At 45.0% G+C, this 26,256-nt stretch overlaps 1 protein-coding gene across 1 annotated transcript in view; it reads right to left on the bottom strand.

Moving 5' to 3' along the window:
* The window catches only part of LOC144608395 (protein Niban 2-like), a 162,124-nt gene that overhangs the window by 45,674 nt on the left and 90,194 nt on the right, over positions 1–26,256 (bottom strand). The window contains exons 4-7 of the mRNA XM_078426111.1: positions 11,942–12,047; positions 8,857–9,024; positions 2,993–3,108; positions 1,356–1,460 (exon numbers count right to left, since the gene is read on the bottom strand). Coding sequence (XP_078282237.1) covers positions 1,356–1,460; positions 2,993–3,108; positions 8,857–9,024; positions 11,942–12,047 — 495 coding nt within the window. The remainder of the gene's footprint in view (positions 1–1,355; positions 1,461–2,992; positions 3,109–8,856; positions 9,025–11,941; positions 12,048–26,256) is intronic.

Below are 26,256 nucleotides of genomic sequence, written 5' to 3'. Positions count from 1 at the left end.
CAAGGCTCTCGCAATTTCCTCTCTTGCCTCACATGTTTTATGACTGTTGGCAGACAAATATCCCTCCTGGGATAAATAAAGTTCTATCATATTAGATATCACAATAACCTGTGATAAAACCCATCAAGTCCTGGGGAGTCCTAACACCTCCTCCTTAATCTTAAACTGCCCTTGCATTTTAGTATAAGAAAATAACTGCAGATGCTGGTACAAATCGAAGGTTTTTATTCACAAAATGTTGGAGTAACTCAGCAGGTCAGGCAGCATCTCGGGAGAGAAGGAATGGGTGACGTTTCGGGTCGAGACCCTTCTTCAGTCTGAAGAAGGGTCTTGACCCGAAACGTCACCCATTCCTTCTCTCCCGAGATGTTGCCTGGCCTGCTGAGTTACTCCAGCATTTTGTGAATAAAAACCTCGCATTTTAGTGTTCTCCACACTTATCATACTGTCCTCCAATTCCTTCTTGGTGAAAACAGACACAAAGTACTTTCTACAATATATTCTTTATATTCCCTAAGCTCACCATATTTGTTGCTTACCCTTACAGGGACTTGCTGACTCAGAACCTTTACTATCTCACATATAAGTTCCCTATAGTTCCCTTATTATCTCACATATAAGTTCCCTATAGTCCTGGAAATATCCATGTAAATCTATTCTTCATTCTTTCTAGTTTAATGGCATCTTTCCTGAAGCAGGCTGACCAAAGCTGAACATAAAATAGTAAATGTGTGGCCTCACTACTGTCTTGTACAACTATAACTGCAAGTTCCCAACTTCAAATCTCAATTCCCAGACTGATGAAGGCCAACATGTCAAACGCCTTCTTCACCATCCGTGGCATAACTTTATTTTGAGATCTTGACCATGAGATCTAGAACCATAAGCAAGGGGAAATATCCTTCCTGCATCGAAGCCCTAATGAAAATTGTTATGCTTAAATAAGATAATCTTTCTTTTTCTCATTCTAAAAAAAAGAGTACTTCATCTCTCCGGATAATGACAGATGCACCATCCAAGCTACCTAATCAACCTTTGCAGTACTTCTTCTGCAGCAAGAATATACTCTTTGAGCAAGCAGACCAAAATCATATACAACATTCCAGATTTGCTCTCATCAATGTCCTTTATGATTGTTGCAATACATCTTTAATATTCTCCTAAAATACTCTTGCAATAAACGTCCTAACTTCCCGCAGCACTCTAGTGGGCACATTATTTGCTGTGATTTATAATCGCCCTCAAAAATAGTGGAGCTATAAATCCTTCCAGACATTCCACAAAATATAAAACATTACGTTTGTGGAACGACAAAGACAATAATTAATCAAGCTTGTTCAATACTATATACTTACCAAAATCCAGTCCTTTTGACGTTCATGTAATTTGCCCTTTAATTTAGGATGGATCATCGCTCCCAGCTCTGGAAGAAGCTCCTCCATCACTAAATTGGTTGTAATCTGGGGAATGGAGGAAAAGAAAAAAATGATAATGATTGGTAAAACTTTGCTTGTGCTTTGAATCAAATGATTATGGGCTCATGCCTTCTCATTTTCAACAACACCACTAATTTTCAAGTCATCTGCAAACATATAATCATAAATCTGATATCCACTTTAATGTAATAAAAACAAGGAGCAAGGGTCTCTGGTATCTTCATAAAGAGTATGTGAAAGTGCAGGAGGAATGCACCGCCTCCAACACTACCCTTCAGTCTATTCCCTAATCCAGACAGCCCTCACTCTAACAGGCTGTTCCTGAACTATCTCACTTTTAAAGCCACTTACTTGTCAAATGTTCCTTAACTTGCAAACAGCCTCATTATTTTGTGTTATTGTATTAAATTTGTATTAGAATTGTGTGTTTTTTAAAACTTAACAGTGGCTTCACTTTCAACTTATAGGACTCTAACCTGTGGGTTCCATGCTCTGTAGTTCTGCTCTCAGTCCCTCAGTTCCCACCCACAGTAAGCTGTGAGTTCACATTGAGTTCCTCCACATTCAAAGGATAACCTCACAATCTATATTACCTTCATGAGATTATAAAATTTGCAGATGATGCAAACGTTAGTGGTAGTTGATAGCACCTCGCACAAAGGAAGATAGTTCTAGTGGTTAGAAGCCAATCATCTCAGCCACATCTCAGCAGGAGTTCCTCAGGATGGTGTCCCAAGCCCAATCATCTTTAGCTGACTTGTCAACCTTCCTTTAATCCTAAACTAGAATTAGGAATAACTGCTCAATATTCAGCATCATTCACGACTCTTCAGTTAATGAAGCAGTGCACATCCAAATGCTGGATCGGGGCTGCCCCCTGCACCCGTTCAGATCTCTTTGACTTCAAGAACTTTTCCACTATCTTTCACAACCACAGGGGACAGACTATCAACTGACAACTACTCCAAACCCACCGACGTCTAGTTATCTGGGTTACATCTCCTCCCACCCCACCTCTTGCAAAGACGGTATACCTTACTCTCAATTTCTCTGTCTCCACAAGGAGAGGTTTCCCATCCTAGAACATCTGAGATGTCCTCTTTTAGTAAATCCTCCCCCCAAACCCGCTGTCTTAGATGGATCCCTCATTCGTGTCTCCTCTGTGTCATGCAGTCCTGCTCACTCTCCTTCCCCCAGACAGAACAAGGATAGACTTTCCATGGTCCTCACCTTTAATTCTACTGGCCTTTAAATTTCCCCGGTGTGGGACGAATAAAGGAATATATTATTTGCATCCAACACATTATTCTCCAACATTTCTACAACCTCTTTCGTGATCCCACCACCAGTCACATCTTCCCATCCCTATCCCTGCCTCCTTCCACAGAGACGGCTCCATCTACAACTACTTGGTTCACTCATCCTTCGAACCCAAACAAGGTACTTTCCCCTGCAACCACCGGATATATAATACCTGTCCCTATACCTCCTTCCTCATATCCATCTGAGGACCCTCCTCCCTCCTCATAAAAACATAATATAGTAATTTATCAAACCTGTATTTGATTGCCGCACAACATTTCCCAGGTGCCATACTGATCTTTTGACTGACGGTACAGACGGACAGCATCAGAAAATGCTGGAGTCTCCACTTTACAATCTTCAGGTAATCCTAGAGCAGAAATAGAATATGTGATTAGTATACATGTATACAAGAATAGAAGTGTTAGTTTACAAGTATACCTGCAAGGTCCGAGTGAATCACGGTAGGGCTATAGTACGGAAGGGTCTGTAGTGACTCTACAGAGGCAGATCTCCCAACATTTGATTTTACAAATTCAGAATTTTGATGTCCAAAATTCAGAATTTTACATCAAAATTCATAATATGCGCGTAATGCAACTTTTCAGCGTAAAAAAGTAAGCACACCAAATGCACGTACGCGTTGCGCTACACTCACGTGTGAAAAACGACTATTATTTCCAACAGTCTGTAGTTCTTGGACTACATGTACAACGTCAGGCCTATCATGAGTATATTCTACTATTATAGAAAGGTTATTGAACGGAAATACTTTTTACAACAAAGAAAAAATAGTTTTGTTTTATTTTTTCTATTTTGCTTTTTCCTTACACATCCCAATTCTCTTGGTATTGAACAAAAGAACAATGGTCATAAAATGTATGACTAAGTTATGAAGAAAGAGTTTCATTTAAAAAACTGCACATACCTAATTTAATTGAAATCAGAATGGCGGAAATGAAATAAGAAAGCGGAAACTTTCCGCCAAATTGGGAAGGGTTGGGAGGTCTGCATAGTAGTAAAACAGCAAGTCCCACTCTGCTCCTCTCTCATTACAGCCCTGCACATTCTTTCCTTTCAGGTAATTATCTTGGCCCCTTTTCTAAGTTATGATTTTTCCATCTCTGTCTGTGCATTCCTGGCCCTAACCACTTGCTGCGTAAAAATGTTTATCCTCTTGTTGCTTATGGTGATCTTTATTGCCTGTTTTTTGGCCCTGCCAACAATTGAACCAGTTTCTCACTAGTTGCACTGACTGTTCCCTTCATGATTTTAAATAACTCCATCAGATCTCCTCCCCTCCAGCCCCATAAACCCCGTTTCAAGGAAAACAACCACAATTAGTCTATCCACCAATTAAAAGTTGCACAAACTAGTCTATCCACCAGTTAAAAGTTCTCATTCCTGCAAGCATTTGGTAAATCTCTTACGTGACCTCTCAGAAATATTTAAATCTTGTCTAAAGTGTAACACCCAGAACTTGACTCAACATTCCAGCTGTGTCCAAACCAGTCTTTCTTGCTCTTGTATCATATCATATCATATATATACAGCCGGAAACAGGCCTTTCTGGCCCTCCAAGTCCGTGCCGCCCAGTGATCCCCGTACATTAACACTATCCTACACCCACTAGGGACAATTTTTACATTTACCCAGCCAATTAACCTACATACCCGTACGTCTTTGGAGTGTGGGAGGAAACCGAAGATCTCGGAGAAAACCCACGCAGGTCACGGGGAGAACGTACAAACTCCTTACAGTGCAGCACCCGTAGTCAGGATCGAACCTGAGTCTCCGGCGCTGCATTCGCTGTAAAGCAGCAACTCTACCGCTGTACGCCATGCCTCTATTTATCCTTGCCCTGAGTGACTGACCCATTATTTTAAAACAATAACCCCTGGTTCTAGAAGCTTCATCCATAGGAAACATGTGAATGAAACAGGCCTTTTGGCCTAACCCATTCATGTCAACCAAGATGCCCCATCTACGCTAGTCCCAAATGCCCACATTTGGCCCATATCCTTTGAAACCTTTATCCAAGTGCCTGTTCAAATGTCTTTTAAATGCTGTCATAGTACCTGCCTCATAATACATCCTCTGGCAGCTCGTTCAAAAAAGCCAACCGCCCTCTGAGTGAAAGGGCCTTTCAAGTTCCTATTAAATCTTCCCCCCTTCATCTTAAATACATGTCATCTTGTATTTGATTTCCCCATCTCTGGGTAAAAGACTGTATGCATTCCCCTCATCATTTTATACACCTCTGAGATCGTACCTTCAACCTCCTGCACTCAGAGTTAAAGTCCTAGCCTACCCAAACTCTCCCGATAGCTCCCTCAGACTCTGTCAACATTCTCGTAAATCTTCTTTGCGCTCTCTCCAGCTTTGCATTTTCTCTTGATTGCAAGTATATTTTTCCATGGATGGAGAGAGAGAATATACAATATTCCCACTTTAGTTTCACCAAGATATCCTCACTCATACTCAATTCCACTTGCATATCCTTATCTAATTGTTTGCTGTACCTGCATGTAATTTTCAGTGATATATGCCTAAGGACATTTAGGTTCCTCTGAACACTTAAACTTAACAATCCCTTATGACTTATAAAATACTTTTTCTATTCAAGTCATTTCAATTAATTTCCTTCCACATTGTCCTCTAGCTGCTATGTCCTTGCCCTTTCCATTAGCCAATCTAAACCCAAATGAACTACTCTGTGCCCTTGTCATGACACACAGCTTCACCCACATATACATTGGGAAGTATCAGGTCCTCAGCAGATGGAAATAGGCTCTTTGGTCCAACATGTCCTTGCTGACCAAATTGCCTAACTGAACTAGTCCAATTTGCCTGCATTCGGCCCATATACTTCAAAATCTTTCCTACCCATCTACCTGTCTAAATGATTTTTAAATGCTGTCAGTGCACCCACTTCTACCACTTCCTATGACAGTTTATTCCTTTCCGATCAGTGCCTTGATCCAAATAACACGTAATGCATTTAAATACGATGTCATCACCATGGCAATACCCTCCACCCGATGTGTGAAAAGCTTGCACCTCAGGTTCCCTTTAAATCTATCTCCTCTCACCTGAAACCTATGTCCTTAGTTTAGACTTCTCTCCCATGGGAATAGTATGTGAACATTCACCTTAACTATACATAATATTCCAGTTGCAGTCTCACCAATGTAGTGTACAACTGTTAACCTGATGTTCCACTCAATGCCCCGTTCAATGAAGGCAAATGTGCCATTTGCTTTTTTCACCACCTTTTTCCCCAGCATACGGAATATGCTGCTGAACTAGAGGACATAAATTAATGTGAGATGGGAAGGTTAGGAAACTGAGGAGCAACTTTTTCACACAGAGGGTGAAGGATAAATGAAAAGTGCTCTTAGAAGTTGTTGAGGCAGGTACAATTGCAACACTTGAAAGACATGGACAGGTACATGGATAGAAAAGGTTAAGGGTTATGGGCCAGGCATGAACAAATAGGACTAACTTGGATAAGGCATATTGGGCGGCGTGGATGCTTTGAAGAACCTGTTTTTGTGTTGTATGATTCTGCATTTAGAAAGTAATAAAAAGATTAACCTGAGTCAGCAGAGATGATTAATAAGGCCAAGTTTGAACCTCAGTCTGAAGAAGGGTCTCCACCCGAAACGTCACCCATTCCCTCTCTCCTAGATGCTGCCTGACCTGCTGAGTTACTCCAGCATTGTGTGATACCTTCGATTTGTGCCAGCATCTGCAGTTATTTTCCTACATTAATAAGGCCAATGGATGTTGAATATATATATATATATATATATATATAGTGAAGTGTTGCCCTTGGGAGGGCAATGCAAGAGGAAAGTATATAGCAAATGGCAGAACCTTTGGGAGTGTTGATGTACAGAGGGACCTTAGAATGCAAGCCTCTAGCTCTCTGAACATAGGCACACAGGTAGATAGGTGATAAAGAAGCCGTATGGCTTCTTGCCTATATCAGTGGAGGCACTGAGTATAAAAGTTGAGAAGTCATGTTGCAGGTGTGTAAAAATTTGGTTAGGCCACATTTGGAGTATTATGCCTAGTTCTGCATGATACAGAAATGGAAGAGAGGGAGGCATTGGGGAGGGTGCATAACAGATTCAATGGGATGGTACATGGATAAGGGAGTATTAGCTACAAGGAGTGAGACAAACTTGAATTGTTCTCTCTGGACCAATGGAGGCTGTGAGGGCAATCTAATTTTAGAACTATATAAAATTATGTGAGACAGGAACAGGGGAGAGTCTTTTTTTCTTGGGTGCAAATGTCAAATACTGAGACCATAGAGGGAAGGTTTAAAAGACATTTGCAAGGCGGTGGTGCAGCAGTAGAGTTGCTTCCTGAGTACCAGAGATCCTGGTTCGATCCTGAGTACGGGTGCTTGTCTGGAAGGAGTTCTCCCCATGACCTGCTTGGATTTTCTCTGAGATCTCTGGTTTCCTCCCACACTCCAGAGATGTACAGGTTTGTAGGTTAATTGATTTGGTATTATTGTAAATTATCCCTAGTGTGTGTAGGATATCGTGTGCGGGTATCGTTGCATCTAGCGCAGACTCGGTGGGCCGAAGGGCCTGTTTCCGTGCTGTCTCTCAAAACTAAAATGTTAAAAAAGAGCGGCAGGTGCCTAAAACGTACTAACAGCGGAGTGGAAGCAGATATGATAATGTTATTTAAGAAGCATTTAGACAGGGGCATGGATGGTGCAAGCAGATGGGGGTGGTTTAATTAGGTAACATGATTGGCACAGACATGGTTGGCTGAAGAACCTGTTCCTGTGCTGTCATGTTCAACATTCTATGTTACAAAAGGAAAATCATATTTGACTGATCTACTTAAGCTCTTCAAGGATGTATCCAGTAAAGTACATGAGAAATAATCAAAGGATGTGGAGAATTTTGATTTTAAAGCAGCCCTGGAGAGGCTGGTGCTCACTCACCTGCGACCCGTGGTTAAACCCTACCTGGACACTCCCCCCAGCTCGCTTACCAAACAAAGATGGGGGTTGAGAACGCCATCATTCACCTACTCCATCGTTTCGATGATCACCTGGATAAGCCGGGAAGAACTGTGAGAGTCATGTTTTTTGACTTCTCCAGTGCTTTTAACACCATCCGGTGCTCGGCACTGCCCGGGAGCAAACTGATGAAGATGCGGGTGGATGTTCCAATGATGTCCTGGATCACCAACTACCTGACTGGATGACCACAATATGTCAGGCTACAGAACTCGGTCATAGTAGTGAGCAACACAGGGGCCCCACAGGGGACGGTCCTCTCTCCCTTCCTGTCTCGGACTTCAGATATAACTCGGACTCCTGCTACCTGCAGAAGTTTTCAGATGACTCTGCAATTGTGGGCTGCATCAGTGAGGGGAGGGAAGCTGAATACAGAGGTGTAGTCAACGACTTTGTAGAGTGTTGTGGGCTGAATCGCCAGCAGCTCAACACCGACAAGACTAAGGAGTTGGTGGTGGACTTTAGGAGGAAAGGAACACCCCTGTCTCCTGGAGTACCTTCAGCAACAGATTGGTTCCACAAGATGCAGGACGGAACTCCACAGGAGATCCTCTTTCCTTGTGGCTATCAAACTGTGCAACTCCTCCCATTTCTGTTGTGGGGTAGACTCACTCCCCCCCCCTCAATCTTTGCACATCCCCAATCCTTTCCACTCATCACTTTAATTTCATGTTTCATGTATTTTGTGTTTCATGACTGTTGGCAGATCAATTTCCCTCCTGGAATAAATAGTTCTACCGTATCATATCATTTTTAGAAGATATCGCACAGGTTATTGAACACGGTTTGGCACATGGAACTTTGTGTTATATAGTTAATAGATTGAGAGTTTTTCGATATGGAGTGAATGCTGGAAATCTGGCAAACAAAACCTCTGGTCCTAGATTGGTTGGAGAAGAAATAATCAACCAGAGAACTATCTCTGTAATCCTGTTAGAAAATGAAGATATGAGTAACACTGAGCTTAATTAATGGTGTTAACAGTTTGTAGATACCCAACAGTCTACTTTCCAGAAAGGAGGAAATGCGATTTGAAAAAAATAAAAATAAGCCCCAGAGAAGACTCACCATTGTTTAGATGGCGCACACAATCCTGAAAAACAGCATGCCACTTCTGCTGCTCTTTCTCTGATAAAACACAGAAGTAGTGATGATGTCCATATGGATGCCACAAAATGGTACAGTACTCTGTTGGGAATTTCAGAAATGGAGAACTGCTCGCCTTTCCTTTAATTCCTATAGGAGATTAAAAAGAATGGTTCAAATGAAACTCTCTTGCAATGCCATAAACATTTCCATAAGAACAAGAGATAGGCAGGAGCCCCTTCAGGCCTACTCCATCATTCAATGAGATCAGTCTGCTCAGTCATACAGCATGGAACCAGGCCCTTCAGCCCAACTTTCCAATGCCGACCAAGATGCCTCATCTACACGAGTCCCACTTGCTCGTATTTGGCCCATATCCCTCTAAATCTTTCCTATCCATGCAACAACATCCTTTCAACACCAATTTAATGGCCGTTTTCTATCATTCTTAATATTCCAAATGCCCACAAACTGCCTAACTTTAACCCAACAGCTCTGTTGGGCAGACAATCTGAAACTGTAACGACCTCTAGAGAAACTTACTGTTCATCTTTAACAGGCAACCCCTTATTCTGAAACTATGGCCCCTCGATTCTCAGATGACAGGGAAAAGCCTTTCGTGTCTACCTGTTAAGCCTATCAGAAGCTTACACATTCCAATGAAATGTCTTATTTTTTTAAACCCCACATAAAGCACAGACCTAATCTGTTCAATTGTTCAAAGCAATACAACTATTTCATTCTAGGAAACAGCCCAGAAACTTTTTTCTTTGATGCTTCCAATGCAAGCATATCGCCATTCGGCCCTTTGAGCCAGCAAAGGTGATCATGGCTGATCATTCATTGTGATCATCCACAATTCCTGTAACCTGTGCCCAACCTCTCCCCATATCCCTTGATTCCACTAGCCTCCAGAGCTCTATCTAACTCTCTCTTAAATTCATCCAGTGATTTGGCCTCCACTGCATTCTGTGGCAGAGAATTCCACAAATTCACAACTCTCTGGGTGAAAAAGTTCCTTCTCACCTCAGTTTTAAATGGCCTCCCCTTTATTCTAAGACTGTGGCCCCTGGTTCTGGACTCCCCCAACATTGGGAACATTTTTCCTGCATCTAGCTTCTCCAGTCCTTTTATAATATTATATGTCTCTACAAGATCACCTCTCATCCTTCTAAACTCCAGTGAATACAAGCCTAGTCTTTTCAATCTTTCCTCATATGGCAGTCCCACCATCCCAGGGATCAATCTCGTGAACCTATGCTGCACTGCCTCAATTACAAGGATGCTGCCTCAATTACAAGGATGTTCGTCCTCAAACTCACTGGATGTTTTCAAGAGAGAGTTAGATTTAGCTCTTAGGGCTAAGTGAATCAAGGGGTATGGGGAAAAAAGCCGGAACGGAGTACTGATTTTGGAGGATCAGCCATGATCATATTGAATGGCGGTCATGGCTAGAAGGGCCGAATGGCCTACTCCTGCACTTATTTTCTATGTTTTTACCCAATCTATTCCTCTCATGATTTTATACACCTTAATAAGATCACCCCTCATCCTCCTGCATTCCAAGGAATAGAGTTCCAGCCTACACAACCTGTCCCTATAGCTCAGACCCTCAAGTCCTGGCAACATCCTCTTAAATCTTCTCTGTACCTTTTCCAGCTAGACAACATATTTCCTATAACATAGTGCCCAGAATTGAACACAATACTCTAAATGTGGCATCACTAATGTCTTATACAACTGCAACATGACCTCCCAACTTCTATACTGTGATTGCATTAGGTTTTCCCAGTTTGCTGTGTTTTTGTCCCACATTCCAGAGATGTTGGCTGATGGGATAATTTGCTGCAGCAAATTAAGCTATGTACAGATAAACGGCAAGAGAATCAGGGATGGGGGGGGGGGGGGGGGGGGGGGAAGCAGAAGTGCGCCAATCAGCCCTTTAGCTTGCTGCATCATTTAACACAAACGTTAATTTTTGCTGCTTAACCTGCTCAGTTTCCAACATTTTCCACTTTTTTCAGATTTCCAACAGATGCATTTTATAATTTTCATTTATTCTGCACTTTTCTCAATGAGCAGTATCTAATTAATATTTTTTTCTGGAATGTTTTGGTAATAAGAATAAAGGCATAGATTATTTTCTAAATGCTGAGAGAATTCAGAAATCAGAGGTGCAAAGGAACTTGGGAGTGCTGGTGCTGGACTCCCAAAAAGTTAATTTACGTCGAATCGGTCGTAAGGAAGGCAAATTCAATGCTGGCATTTATATCAAGAGGACTGGAATACAAAAACAGAGATCTAATGCTGAGGCTCTATAAGACGTTGGTCAGGCTGCATTTAGAGTACTGTGAGCAAATTTGGGCCCCATATCGGAGGAAGGGTGTGCCAGCTCTGGAGAGGGTCCAGAGGAGGTTTACAAGAATGATTCCAGGAATGAGTGGGTTAGCATATGATGAGCGCTTCACAGCATTGGCTGGAGTTTAGAAGGTTGAAGGGGACCTCATTGTAACTTACAGAATAATGAAAGGCATAGATAGAGTGGATGTGGAAAGGATGTTTCCATTGGTTGGAGAGTCTAGGACCAGAGGTCATAGTTAAAGGGCGCTCTTTTAGAAAGGTGAGGAGGAACTTCTTTAGTCAGAGGATAGTTAATCTGTGGAACTCATTGGCACAAAAGGCTGTGGAGGCCAAGTCAGTGGATATTTTAAAGACAGAGGTAGACAAATTCTTTATTAGAACGGGTGTCAAGGGCTATGGGGAGAAGGCAAGAAAATGGGATTAAATGATTAAATGGCAGAGTAGACTCGATGGGCCGGATGGCCTAATTCTACTCCTATAACTTGTAGACTTGTTAACTAGAGCTCATTTCTAATTTCAAACCACCACCTCAATATTTTGTCTAATGCCTTTCCCGCATTCCTCCCATCCCTAAACCATACCTTGCCTTCCGAAAAATACTTGAAGATTTGACTAGTACTCCCGTCAGGAAAGGCAATGATATTTCCTGCCAGTCATATTACCTGTTCCATTCCCTTCTCATTTTCAGAAATGCCCTGGTATTTACCTGGCATATTGCTATTAATCAGTTCCAGATACTGATCCATTGTGTTCAGCACCTTGTAGCCTGCAGAATTAATAAGTCCCTTTGGACTGGCTCCTCTGTCAAAGGCCTGCAAGCAAAAATTTGATTTACAGAATGTTAAGGTACATTTACTTTCAAACAATTTCTATCTTAAATAATGGTTAGAAAAATTACCAAATGATATTGTTTAACTTTCCTAAAATAAATCATAGAACTGGTGTTTCCATGGCCACAGAAAATTCATGGCCACTTCTGTGACACCAAGTACAGCAGATGTATGTAGCAGGGTATCGGGTCCATCACGGACTATAAAGGAGCATCACATTCCAACAACAGCGATGCCTCCCTTCTGGACAAGCCAAATGACTTTAATGCGCGCTTTGAGGCGCTTAACACCATGCCTGGGAGGAAGTCTACCCCTACATCCGAGGAGCAGATAATAATCCTGGATTCAGCCGACGTGTGGAGAGCCCTAACCAGGATTGACCCACGGAAAGCCCCACAACCAGACAACATACTGGTCGTGTGCTCAAGGAATGTGCTAACCGGCTGGTAGATGCCCTCACAGACATGTTCAACATCTCCCTGAGCCTGGCTTCAAAGCCACCACCATCATCCCGGTGCCAAAACAGTCATCTGTCTCCTGCCTCAATGACTACCGTCCCATGACACTGACCCCCATCGTGATGAAGTGCTTCGAACGGTAGGTCACGGGACACATCAAGAATAACCTCCCCACCTCCCTAGACCCCCACCAGTTCGCATACCACCCTAACCACTCCACAGAAGACACCATCTCCTCCACCCTCCACGCTGTCCTCACTCACATAGACAACAAAATAAAACCTACCTAAGTGAGAATGGTATTTATTGACTTCAGCTCGGCATTCAACACGATCATTCCTCAGAAGCTGGTGGGGAAGCTCTCTTTGCTCGGTCTCTGCAACTGGATCCTGCACTTCTGAACACATCGACCACAGTCCGTGTTGGCAAAAACACCTCAAACACCATCATCCTGAACACCCCAAGACTGTGTGCTTAGTCCACTACTATTCACACTACTTACCCACGACTGTGCCGCCAAACACACCAACCAAATAATCAATAGAGCTCTTAATGTTAGCAAAGTCAGGGGGTATGGGGAGAGGGCAGGAACGGGGTACTGATTGTGAATGATCAGCCATGATCACATTGAATGGCGGTGCTGGCTCGAAGGGCCAAATGGCCTACTCCTGCACCTATTGTCTATTGTCTAAATTCGCAGATGACACTACAGTGGTGGGCCTCATCAGAGACAACAATGAGATTGCCTACAGAAAGGAAGTGGCGCAGCTTGTGAACTGGTACGAAGACAACAGTCTGTCTTTGAACGTCACCAAGACCAAAGATATGAGTGTAGACTTCAGGAGAACGCAGGCTCTCACTCCCCCTGCACATCAATAGCTCCATCGTGGAGAGCGTGAACAACATCAAATTCTTAGGGGTGCACCTTGCTGATGTCCTCTCCAGGTCTCTCAACACTACACATCTGGCCGGGAGGGCTCAGCAGAGGCTGTACTTCCTCAGGAGGCTGCACCGAGCACTGCACCGAGCGTCATGACCAGCCGCATCACCGTCTGGTACGGGAACTGCACCGCATCTGGCAGGAAGATCCTGCAGCGATTAGTCAGCACAGCAGAGAACATCATCGGGGAGCCTCTCTCATCCATTCTGGACATTTTCAACAAAAGATGCCCCCGAAAAGCCTCCAACATTATAAAGGACTCCTCCCACCCCTCCCATGGACTGTTTGCCCCTCTGCCATCCAGCATGAGGTACCGGAGCATCAAGGCCCTCAACTACCCGCTGAACAAGCCGGATTTCGACGTGGACGCTGCACCGCCCACCAAATAGTCAAGTTGACCAATGACATCGAAGACAGTTTGGAAAAGGGTGACAAGGCGGGCATCACACTGGTGGACCTCACCGCCACCTATGATAATGTGTGGCACCAGGGCCTGATCATGAAGCTCCTCTGCACCATCCCTGACCGTCATTTAGTGCGGTTCCTTGCCAACATCCTTGCCAACCGCAGTTTTGTACTCAAGACCAGCGACGGACAATCTAGCCAACTGCGATGCCGAAGAAATGGAGTCCCCCAAGGCTCGGTACTGGCCCCCATGCTCTTCAACCTCTATATCAGCGATCTGCCACGCACGACCTCGCGCAAGTATGGATACGCAGATGACTTGGCCCTACTGCACTCGGACAAGAGTTGGTCAAATGTTGAGGATGTGCTCTAGGCGGATATGGAACTTGTCGCAGGCTACCTTAAGACTTGGAGACTAAAACTGAGTGTGGCAAAAACCACCACCATGGCCTTTCACCTGAACAACAAGGAAGCTCAACGCCAACTAACCGTCACCCTCAATGGGTCACCCCTACCCTACAACCCATTTCCTACATACCTCGGGGTGAAACTAGATCGGCCGCTGACCTACCAGCAACACCTTGAAGTCAAGTCAAGTCAAGTTTATTTCCCACATACACATACACGATGTGCAGTGAAATGAAAGTGGCAATGCCTGTGGATTGTGCAAAAAAATTACAATTACAGCATATAAATTTAAATTAATACAGAAAAAAAAAATGTAGTCCCTGGAGTTATGATAGTTAACAGTCCTGATGGCCTGTTGGAAGAAACTCCGTCTCATCCTCTCCGTTTTCACAGTATGACAGCGGAGGCGTTTTCCTGACGATAGCAGCTGGAACAGTCCATTGCTGGGGTGGTAGGGGTCCCCCATAATCTTACTTGCTCTTGAACTGCACCTCCTGATGTATAGGTCCTGCAGGGGGGCGAGTGTAGTTCCCATGGTGCGTTCTGCCGTAGAAGCATTGAAGGATCCTCAGAGACACTCTGAATTTCCTCAGCTGACTGAGGTGGTAAAGGCGCTGCCTTGCCTTACCCACCAGTGCGGCAATGTGCGTTGTCCATGTCAGATCCTCTTTGATGTGGACTCCCAGGTATTTAAAGCTGCTCTCCCTATCCACAGTAGACCCATTTATTTCCAGTGGCATGTACGTCCTTGGGTGTTGAGCCCTTCTTTTAGATTTAGAGATACAGCGCGGAAACAGGCCCTTCGGCCCACCGAGTCCGCGCCGCCCAGCGATCCCCGCAAGTCCACAATCAGCTCCTTAGTTTTTGTGACATTCAAGAGGAGACTATTGTCCCGACACCAGAGTGCCAGATCAGCCACCTCCTCCCTGTAGGCCTTCTCATCGTTGTTGGAGATCCGGCCCACCACCACAGTGTCATCAGCAAACTTGATGATGGAGTTTGAGCTGAACCTGGCCACACAGTCATGTGTGTACAGGGAGTACAGTAGGGGGCTAAGGACGCAACCCTGGGGGATCCTGTGTTCAGGGTGAAGGGGCTAGATGTATGTTCCCCCATCCTGACCACTTGGGGCCTGGCGGTGAGAAAGTGCAGGACCCAGGCACACAGAGGGGTGCTAAGCCCCAGTTCCAGCAGCATCTCAGCAGGTCTGGTGGGGACTATGGTATTGAAAGCTGAACTAAAGTCAATGAACAGCATCCTCACATAGCCCCCCTTCTGGCTGTCCAGATGAGAGAGAGCGGTGTGCAGAACCTGGGAGACCGCATCATCCGTGGACCTGTTCGGACGGTATGCGAACTGTAGTGGGTCCATGATGCGAGGAAGGAGGGCACAGATGTGGTTCTTGATTAGTCTCTCGAAGCATTTCATGACAACCGAGGTGAGGGCCGTAGTCATTCAAACAAGCTGGAGAGGCATTCTTTGGCACCGGTACAATAATGGATCTTTTGAAGCATGCAGGGACCACGGACTTGGCCAAGGAGAGGTTAAATATTGTGGTGAGCACTGGAGCAAGCTGAGTAGCACAAGGCTTTAGTACTCGGCAAGCTATACCATCTGGGCCTCCAGCTTTCCTCGTGTTCACACACGTCAGAGCCCTCCTCACGTCGTGCTCGGACACCGAGAATGTGTGCACATCCCCGGCGGTGGATCCCCCTCCAGCCTCGCTAGCCAGCGCACTGTCGGTGTTGTTTTTAGACGGCGAGCTAGGGGTGATGTTGCCCGTCTCGAACCGTGCGTAAAAAGAGTTCAGGTCATCAGCTAAGGAGGTGCCGGCACTTCCGGTTGAGGTGGGGGGGTTGCACCGGTAGCTAGTTATAGTCCTTAGCCCCTGCCAAAGGCGCCTGGTGTCCTGCTGCTCCATCTGCGACTCCATCATGTCCCTGTACCTCCTTTTTGCGTCCTTCACCACCCTTCGCAGTTGGTAGGACTCTACCTTGTAGTCGTCCATATTGCCGGATGCCAGACCAGAGTTGTAAGCAGCGGTGCGAGCATTCAAGGCAACGCGAATAGACCTGTCCACCCAGGGTTTTTGATTAGGAAAGATACTAATCCTTGCCGTGGTGACGATGTTATCGGCTATTGTTGCAATGAAGGCCATAACCGTTTCCGCAAACTCACTGACGTCTCTGGAACTTGCTTGGAACATATTCCAGTCGACATCGCTCAGTGCATCTTGCAGCATGGCATCTGAATGGTCAGACCACTGCTTTACGTCCCTCGTCACTGTCGTTTCCCGTACTATCCGTTGTTTATACTCCTGGAGCAAGAAAATGGCTAAAGTCTCGGCACGGAACAACCTCCTGCGTTGCTTGGCCAGATCGTCATGGGGTGCCAGGACATCTACTCTTCGAACCAGTGCTCTTGCACTCGTGTACAGCGCCGCTGAGTACGCCGCCCCAGCATGGTGCCTCAGCGCTCATACTAGCAAGCTAGACTCCACCCTCAACGACACCATGCGGATCATCACTAGCTGCCTACGCCCTACTCCGACGGATCTCCTGCCGGTGCTCGCAGGTATCGCACCTGCCAAGCTTCGCAGAGAATTCTTCACTCATAGGCTGGTGTGCAAGGCCCCATCGGACGCCAAACATCCTTTGCATCACCTCGCCCAGGATTCACAGCAACTGGGACCTCAACGCCTGTCATCTCGTCACCCTTTCTCCCGTCATGCAGCGACCCTCTGTGGCTCCGGTTTCAACATACTAGGAGCATGGAGAACCAGCTGGGAACAGACATCGCGACCTCCTCAATTCACTGTTGCACCGAACACCACAGCCCCACCCGGCTTGGACATGCCCCGCAAAGAGTGGGTCGCCCTGAACCGGCTCCGCACAGGGGTTGGCCGGTTCAATGCCAACATGCATCGTTGGGAGTTGCGTCCATCAGCAGCCTGCGTGTGTGGAGCAGACCAGCAAACAGCGCAGTTAGTCATTTTCGACTGCACTGTCCTCCGCTGAACACCCTGCTGCTCCCCAACACACACACACCCCTCACCTAAAACACACACACGCGCTGCACTGGCACCTTACATCAATATCAACCACTATGCACCTTGCACCTCAGCCCAGTGAGGAACAACATTTTGTTCAAATGTATACTTATATGTTTGAATGACAAATAAATCATTGTTATTATTCAGTGATATTGAGAAGCTACAAGGAGGAAGATAACTTTCCAAATAGCCCCTTCAACTGCACTTAAAAAGATCATGCCTGCCTTTTACCTCACTTGCCTGCACTGACCTCATACCTCTATATTCCCTCAATCTTAATAAATGACTCATCTGCCTTGATTATACTCGATGATTGAAGCTCCACAACCAAAGAACATAGAACAGCAGAGCACAAGATAAGGACTTTTCGCCCAAAATGCACATAATCCATATCCTTCCATTCCCTGCATATCCATGCAAAAGTCTCTTAAATGCCAATATCATACCTGTCTCAATCACCACCCATCTTGGGTAGAGATCTCTAAAGAGTCACTAGCCTCTGGATGAAGAGATATTTTCTGGTTTAAACCCCAGGTGACTCCTGTTCTGGGTATTCTAGCCAAGGGAAACAATAACCTTTCACACATCAATAAGATAATTTCTTATTAGTGCCATAGAGTTGTACACCACATAAATGGGCCCTTCGATTCACCTTGTCCATGCCAACCTTTTATGCCCAGCTACACAAATCCCATCTTCCCACATTAAGAGTCATATAATTTGTATGATTTTATCTAGCTCTACCACCTCAATACGCATCAAATTCCAGATATCAACCATTCTCTATGTAAAAACGTACTCTTCAAATCCTCTTTAAAACATCGTCCTTAAACCATTAAATTTATGCCCCAGTGAAATTATTCCTTCTGTGACAGGAGGAAAAAAAATCTGACTATATACCTATGTATCTTAGAGGTTTAAATACCTCTCTGATCACCATTCAGCCTCCTTTGCCCCAGCTAAAACAAACTCTCTCCCCATATGTAAGTATACTAATCCATGCAACATAGAACAGTTGGCCTGCAATGTCTGTGCCGAACATGATGCCAAGACCATCACTCATCTACCTGCACATAATCCATATCCCTCCATTCCCATCATATCCATATGCCTATCCAAAAGTCTCTTAAATGCCACTATCACAAATGTCTCAACCACCACCCCAGGCAGTACATTCCAGGCACTCACCACTATGTGTTAAAAAATTGCCCCACATATTTCCTTAATATTTTGCCCCTCTCACCCTAAAGCGATGCCTTCTAGTCTTTAATTTTTCCATCTTGGGAGAGATTCTGACTGTTTACCCAACCTACGCCTCTCCTAATTTTATATACCTCAATCAGGTCTCCCTGCAACCTCCGGCGTTCCAAAGAAAACAATCCATGTCTGTCCAATCTCTCCCTGTAGCTAATACCCCCAAATCCAGGCATCATTCTGGTAAACCTCCACTGAACCCTTTCCAGATTTTCCACATCCTTCCTGTAATGGGGCAACCAGGCTGTACACAACACTCCAAATGCTGCCTAACCAAAGTTGTATAAAGCTGCATCATGACTTCCTGATGCTTATAATCAATGCCCTGACTCATGCTGGGAAGCATACCATCCTGGTGAATCTCCTCCGCACTTTCTTCAGTACAACCCACATCTTTTCTACAATGTGGTAACCAAAATTGCACACAACACTCCAAGTGCAGTCCAACAACGTTTTGAAAAATTTGCAACATATAGTTTAGTTTAGAGTTTAGAGATACAGCCTTTCTTTCCACGCCACAAAACAAGCCCTTCTTTCCAGGCCACCCATCAGTTACCCGTTAAAACGAATTCTATGTTATTCCACTTTCTCATCCATTTCCTACACCTTTGGGGCAATCTTGGTGCTGTGAGGCAGCAGCTCTACCAGCTGCACCACTGTGCCACTTAATATATGTCATAAAGAACAAGGCCCCAGCATTAATCTTTATGGAACACACTGCGCACAGGCTTCAAGTCACAAACATATCATTGCAACCCAATTTTAGATTAAATTTGCCTGCTTACCTTGGACACCATGTACCTTAACTCTTTGGACCAACTTACCACGGGACTTTGTCAAATGCCATTCTAATCTTGACTCCGTCTACTGCCCAGCCCTCATTCTTCCTCAAAAACATAGAAACATAGAAAATAGGTGCAGGAGGCGGCCATTCGGCCCTTCGAGCCAGCACCGCCATTCTTTGTGATCATGGCTGATCGTCCCCAATCAATAACCCGTGCCTGCCATCTCCCTATATCCCTTGATCCCACTAGCCCCTAGAGCTCTATCTAACTCTCTCTTAAATCCATCCAGTGATTTGGCTTCCACTGCCCTCTGTGGCAGAGAATTCCACAAATTCACAACTCTGCGTGAAAAGGTTTTTTCTCACCTCAGTTTTAAATGGCCTCCCCTTTATTCTAAGACTGTGGCCCCTGGTTCTGGACTCGCCCAACATTGGGAACATTTTTCCTGCATCTAGCTTGTCCAGTCCTTTTATAATTTTATATGTCGATCAAATTAGTGAGCCAGGATTTTCTCTGCAAAACGCCAATCTGACTATCCTTGATCAGCCCAAGCCTTTCCAAATGTAGATAAATACTAACCTTAAGGATTTTTTTTCCAAACAATTCCCTACCACTAATGCAAAGACCGTCTGCCTTTACCTGGTTTACCCATTCTTAAAAAAGGAGCAATATTTGCTTACCTACAATCTTCTGGCACCTCACCTGTGGATAACGTAGGTGCAATATCTCTGCCAGGGCATATTATCTCCTACCTTGCTTTGCACATCATCTGGTCTTGCCAATTTATCAATTATGCATCTTTTGCCATCTAACGCTTCCTGCTCCAGATCGTCCACGTACAAAATTCGATGGAATACTGGCCTCAGCTTAACGTCTCCTCAAATAATAAGCCAGCTATTATTATAATAAGCCAGCTACGAGATGAGAAAACATTTCTTCACACAGAGTGGTGAGTCTGTGGAATTCTCTGCCACAGAAGGTAGTTGAGGGCAGTTCATTGGCTATATTTAAGAGGGAGTTAGATTTGGCCCTTTTTGCTAAAGGGATCAGGGGGTATGGAGAGAAGGCAGGTACAGGTTACTGAGGTGGATGATCAGCCATGATCATATTGAATGGCGGTGCAGGCTCGAAGGGCCGAATGGCCTACTCCTGCACCTATTTTCTATGTTTCTATATTTCTATTCCATGAATCACCTTGGTGTGATTTTGCTGCTGCACTCCCTCTATCTGCTTTAGTTAGGGAAGCTAGATCTATGAAATAGATTGTGAGAACTGGGATCCCAGCACTGCAGTGCCCAACTTGTCAAAGGCTTTCAGTTTGAAAATGACCTGTTTATTCCTACCCAATCCCCGAAACAATCCTCAATCCCATAACTTTTCTGCTAATTTTGTTTAATCATCTTGTGTGGTACCTTAAAGGCCGTCTGAAAAGCCAAATACATCACGAGGGGGGGAAAGTAGCGGGGGGGGGGGGGGGGGGGGTGGATGAGAGAACTAGATAGGAGTCCAGGCGGTACCCAGGGGAGGGAAGCTGAAGAAAAGAGGGGAAGTATGGGGGAAAAGGGGGAATTGTTTTTCACCCAATTGTTGGAAATTTTGAGGTAACTTTCCTCCCTCCCAATTCCCCCATCCATTAATCCATGCTGTCTCTGCTGTATTCATATTTTAGTTTTCAAATGCCCTGTACCACGAATTTCCATGGTCCAAGTTAAGCTGATCTCCTCTGCCTGTACATGATCCATTTCCCTCTATTCCCTGCACTTCCATGTGCCCATCTAAAAGCCTCTTAATCGTCACTATCGTATCTGACCCTACTACCATCCCTGGTAATGTATTCCAGGCCTCCACTACTATCTGTGTAAAAAAAACGCGCCTCATAATCTCCATTAAACTTTCCCCCTCTCACTTTCCTTTCTTAAATTGTTGGGAAATTGGCAAATGACTTCTATTGATCTTTGGCCTCTGGGAATTGAATTGCTCAAACACAGCATTTAAAAAATTGTGAAAGACTAAGTATTCAACCCAAGGGTATCACAGAAGCAGACACAGGAAAGAATTGCTTATAATTAGATAATCATCTTTTTGTTAGAAACTTATTGGATTCAATCCAAACCACATAATTATTTGCTGGAAATGTCATTACTTCTTTCTGTTTTCTGATGCAACTTTTAAATGCAATTCCTATACATTCACTTTCAACAAAGGCTCAGTACATTGAACCCTGCAATGCACTGGCTTGAATAAGCCTGATGCATTTGGTTCCACGAATCAATAGTCTTAAACAAGCTGAGTGAGCATGACCAGTGTTTTTGGCAAAGGGAGAAAGATAATACTGGACTAAATGATATTAAAGTTATTTTTCTTCAAATAGCTTTCCTTGCAAATTAGCTGGATCAGATTTCAACAATAAGACATTTATATTTTTGTTATTCAAAGCCAAAAGGAATGGAATCAGGAAGTTGCCACAATGCTCTTAAAACATCACTATCACTTAACATAACATAACATAACATAACAACACTTTATTGTCATTCGGCACAACACCGAACGAAATTTCAGCAGTCACAAGACACAGCAAAAAAGAAAAGAACACAGGACACCCGACCCCAACACAAACATCCATCACAGTGACTCCAAACACCCCCTCACTGTGATGGAGGCAACAAAACATCCCCTCTCTTCCCCCCACACCCACGGACAGGCAGCTCGACCCCTACCGAGGCAACCGACACGCACAGCCCCCGCAAGAGGATGGAAGTCCCTGCGGCCGAGCCGCCCCGGGCACCGAAACGTCCCGCGGCCGCACCGGGCGATGTTAAGTCCAGCGGCCGAGCTGCACCGGGCACCGAAACGTCCCGCGGCCGAGCCGCACCGGACACCGAAACGTCCCGCGGCCGAGCCGCACCGGGCGATGTTAAGTCCAGCGGCCGAGCCGCACCGGGCACTGAAACATCCTGCGGCCGAGCCTCGCTGGCGATGTTAAGTCCAGCGGCCAAGCCGCGCCGGGCACCGAAACGTCCCGCGGCCGAGCCGCACCGGGCACTGAAACGTCCCGTGGCCGAGCCGCGCTGGGCACTGAAACGTCCCGCGGCCGAGCCGCGCTGGCGATGTTAAGTCCAGCGGTCAAGCCGCGCCGGGCACTGAAACGTCCCGCGGCCGCACCGGGCGATGTTAAGTTCAGCGGCCGAGCCGCACCGGGCACTGAAACGTCCCGCGGCTGAGCCGCGCCGGCGATGTTAAGTCCCACAGCCGAGCCGCGCCGAGCGATGGATGGCCCCGCGGGCGAGCTGCGCCCCGGGGAAGAGACCTAATAAAAGAAAGGTTTCCCCCCGCCCCACCCCACCCCCACCACACATACACAGCCAAAAACAGAAACAAAAACCATCCCAACACCGACACAAACAAAAAAAAAGAAAAAAAGACAACAGACTGCCAGAGAGCCGCAGCCGTTAGGCGCAGCCAACTCCTCCCAACTTAAGGAGAAGAGACAAAGATGACAAAATAAGGGAACCTGGGATGACCAAAGAAGTTGTAAATTTTGTTCAAAAAGAAAAAGGAAGCGCAGGCAAGGATTAACTGCATGGAATCAGACAGGACCTTTGAGGAATATATAGAAAGGACACAAATAATCTCCCAGATATACTATAGGACAGAGAATCTAGGGGGATAGAGGAACTGAAAGAAATTTGCATTAGACGAGAAATAGTATTGGGTAGACTGATGGGACTGAAGGTTGATAAATCCCCAGGGCCTGAAGGTCTGCATCCCAGGGTACTCAGGGAGGTGACTCTAGAAATAGTGGACGCATTGGTGATCATTTTCCAATGTTCAATAGATTCAGGATCAGTTCCTGTGGATTGGAGGATAGCTAATGTTATCCCACTTTTCAAGAAAGGAGCAAGAGAGAAAATGGGGAATTACAGACCAGTTAGCCTGACATCGGTGGTGGGGAAGATGCTGGAGTCAATTATTAAAGAGGGGCATTTGGATAGCAATAAAAGGATAAGTCCAAGTCAGCATGGATTTATGAAAGGGAAATCATGCTTGACTAATCTTCTGGAATTTTTTGAGGATGTGACAAGTAAAATGGATGAAGGGGAGCCAGTGGATGTAGTGTATTTAGACTTTCAGAAAGCCTTTGATAAGGTCCCACGCGGGAGATTGGTGAGCAAAATTAGAGCACATGGTATTGGGGGTAGGGTGTTGACATGGATAGAGAATTGGTTGGCAGACAGGAAGCAAAGAGTGGGAGTAAACGGGTCCTTTTCAGAATGGCAGGCAGTGGCGAGTGGAGTGCCGCAAGGCTCTATGTTGGAGCCGCAACTGTTTACCAAATATAATAGACAATAGACAATAGACAATAAGTACAGGAACCAGCACCATCCATTCAATGTGATCCTGGCTGATCATTCTCAATCAGTACCCCGTTCCTGCCTTCGCCCCATACCCCCTGACTCCGCTATCCTTAAGAGCTCTATCTAGCTCTCTCTTGAATGCATTCAGAGAATTGGCCTCCACTGCCTTCTGAGGCAGTGAATTCCACAGATTTACAACTCTCTGACTGAAAAAGTTTTTCCTCATCTCCGTTCTAATTGGCCTACCCCTTATTCTTAAACTGTGGCCCCTGATTCTGGACTCCCCCAACATTGGGAACATGTTTCCTGCCTCTAACGTGTCCAACCCCTTAATAATCTTATATGTTCCTATAAGATCCCCTCTCATCCTCTCATCCTTCTAAATTTACAAGCCTAGTGGCTCCAGCCTTTCAACATATGACAGTCCCGCCATTCCGGGAATTAACCTAGTAAACCTACGCTGCACACCCTCAATAGCAAGAATATCCTTCCTCAAATTTGGAAACCAAAACTGCACACAGTACTCCAGGTGCGGTCTCACTAGGGCCCTGTACAACTGCAGAAGGACCTCTTTGCTCCTATACTCAACTCCTCTTGTTATGAAGGCCAACATTCCATTGGCTTTCTTCACTGCCTGCTGTACCTGCATGCTTCCTTTCAGTGACTGATGTACTAGGACACCCAGATCTCGTTGTACGTTTGATTTTCCTAACTTGACACCATTCAGATAATAATCTGCCTTCTTATTCTTATCACCAAAGTGGAAAACCTCACACTTATCCACATTACTCGATGCAACTGCCATGCATCCGCCCACTCACACAACCTGTCCAAGTCACCCTGCAACCTCATAGCATCTTCCTCACAGTTCACACTACCACTCAGCTTTGTATTATCTGCAAATTTGCTAATGGTACTTTTAATCCCTTCATCCAAGTCATTAATGTATATTGTAAATAGCTGCGGTCCCAGCACCGAGCCGTGCGGTACTCCACTCGTCACTGCCAGCCATTCTGAAAGGGACCCATTTATCCCCACTCTTTGCTTTCTGTCTGTCAACCAATTTTCTATCCATGTCAGTACCCTATCCCCAAAACCATGTCCTCTAATTTTGCCCACTAATCCTATGTGGGACCTTGTCGAAGGCTTTCTGAAAGTCGAGGTACACCACATCCACCGGCTCTCCCCTGTCAATTTTCCAAGTTACATCCTCAAAAAATTCCAGAAGATTAGTGTAGCATGTTAAGGCGCTATGCACACGGCAGCCAGCCAACAGTCGCTTGTCTTTTTCTTTTTTTCTCTCTATTAAGTTAATTTCTATTTCAAATTTTTGTGTACCTTGTGTGTTGTGATTGTTGGCAGACCAATTTCCCTCCGGGGATGAATAAATTTTATTGTATCGTATCGTTTCATTGATAAAGTCCCCCATGGTAGGCTGAAGATGCATGGAATTAACAGTGACTTGGTCATATGAATTTGGAACTGGTTTACATAGACAAGGGTTGTGGTGGTAAATCAATATTCAGGCTGGAGATTTGTGACTCGTGGCTCTGTGCTGGGATCTCTGCTGCTTGTGATAAATATGAATGACGTGGACAGATTGGTTAGTATGTTTACAGAGAACACCAAGATTTCTGGGATTGCGGACTACGATGAAGGCTGTCAAAGTATGTAGCAGCATATAGATCAGCTACAGAAATGAGGGGAGAAATGACAGGTGGAGTTTAATCCAAGCAAGTGTGAAGTGTTGCACTTTGGATAGTCAAATGCAAAGGGAAAATATGCAATTAATGGCATGACCCAACAACATTGATGTACAGAGGGATCTTGGGGTCAAAGTCCATAACTTCTTGAAAGTGGCAACATGAGTAGATAGAATGGCAAAGAAGGCATGTGGTATGTTTGGCTTCATTGGTCAGGACAGTAAGTATGAGAGTCAGGAAGTCATGTTGTAGCTCTAGAAAACTTTGATTAGACCGTGCATTTTCAGTTGCCCCATTACAGGAAGGATGCGGAGGCTTTAGTAAGGGTGCAGAGGAGCTTTTCCAGAATGATGCAATTAAAGGGTATTAGCTACACGTTGAGCAGACTTGGATTGCTTTCTCTGGAACACCGGAGGTTGCGGGGAACTAGGTGAAAATATATACAATTATGAGAGGCATAGACAGGGTAGACAGTCAGAATTTTTTCTCCCAGTAAGGAAAAATCAAATATTAGTAGAGGGTATAGTGTAAAGGTGAGGGGGCAAAGTTTAAAGGAGATGTGTGGGGTAAGTTTTTTTACACACCCAGTAGGTTATGAGTGCCTGGAATGCACTGCTAGAGGTCGATATGATAGTGGCATTTAAGAGATTTTTGAATAGGCATACGGATATTTAGGGAATGGATATGTTACTTGGAAGTAGATAAGAGTTGGTGTTGGCATCATGTTCGGTACAGACACTTTAGGACAGTCTGTTCTTGTGCTGTGCCTCTCTATATTCCATGTTTCTACGCCTACCACCATCCCTGGCAACACGTTCCAGGCACCTACCA

Source organism: Rhinoraja longicauda, chromosome 31 (assembly GCF_053455715.1).
Source record: "Rhinoraja longicauda isolate Sanriku21f chromosome 31, sRhiLon1.1, whole genome shotgun sequence".
Classification (NCBI taxonomy): Eukaryota; Metazoa; Chordata; class Chondrichthyes; order Rajiformes; family Arhynchobatidae; genus Rhinoraja; species Rhinoraja longicauda.
This window is presented reverse-complemented; position numbering and strand designations above follow the sequence as displayed.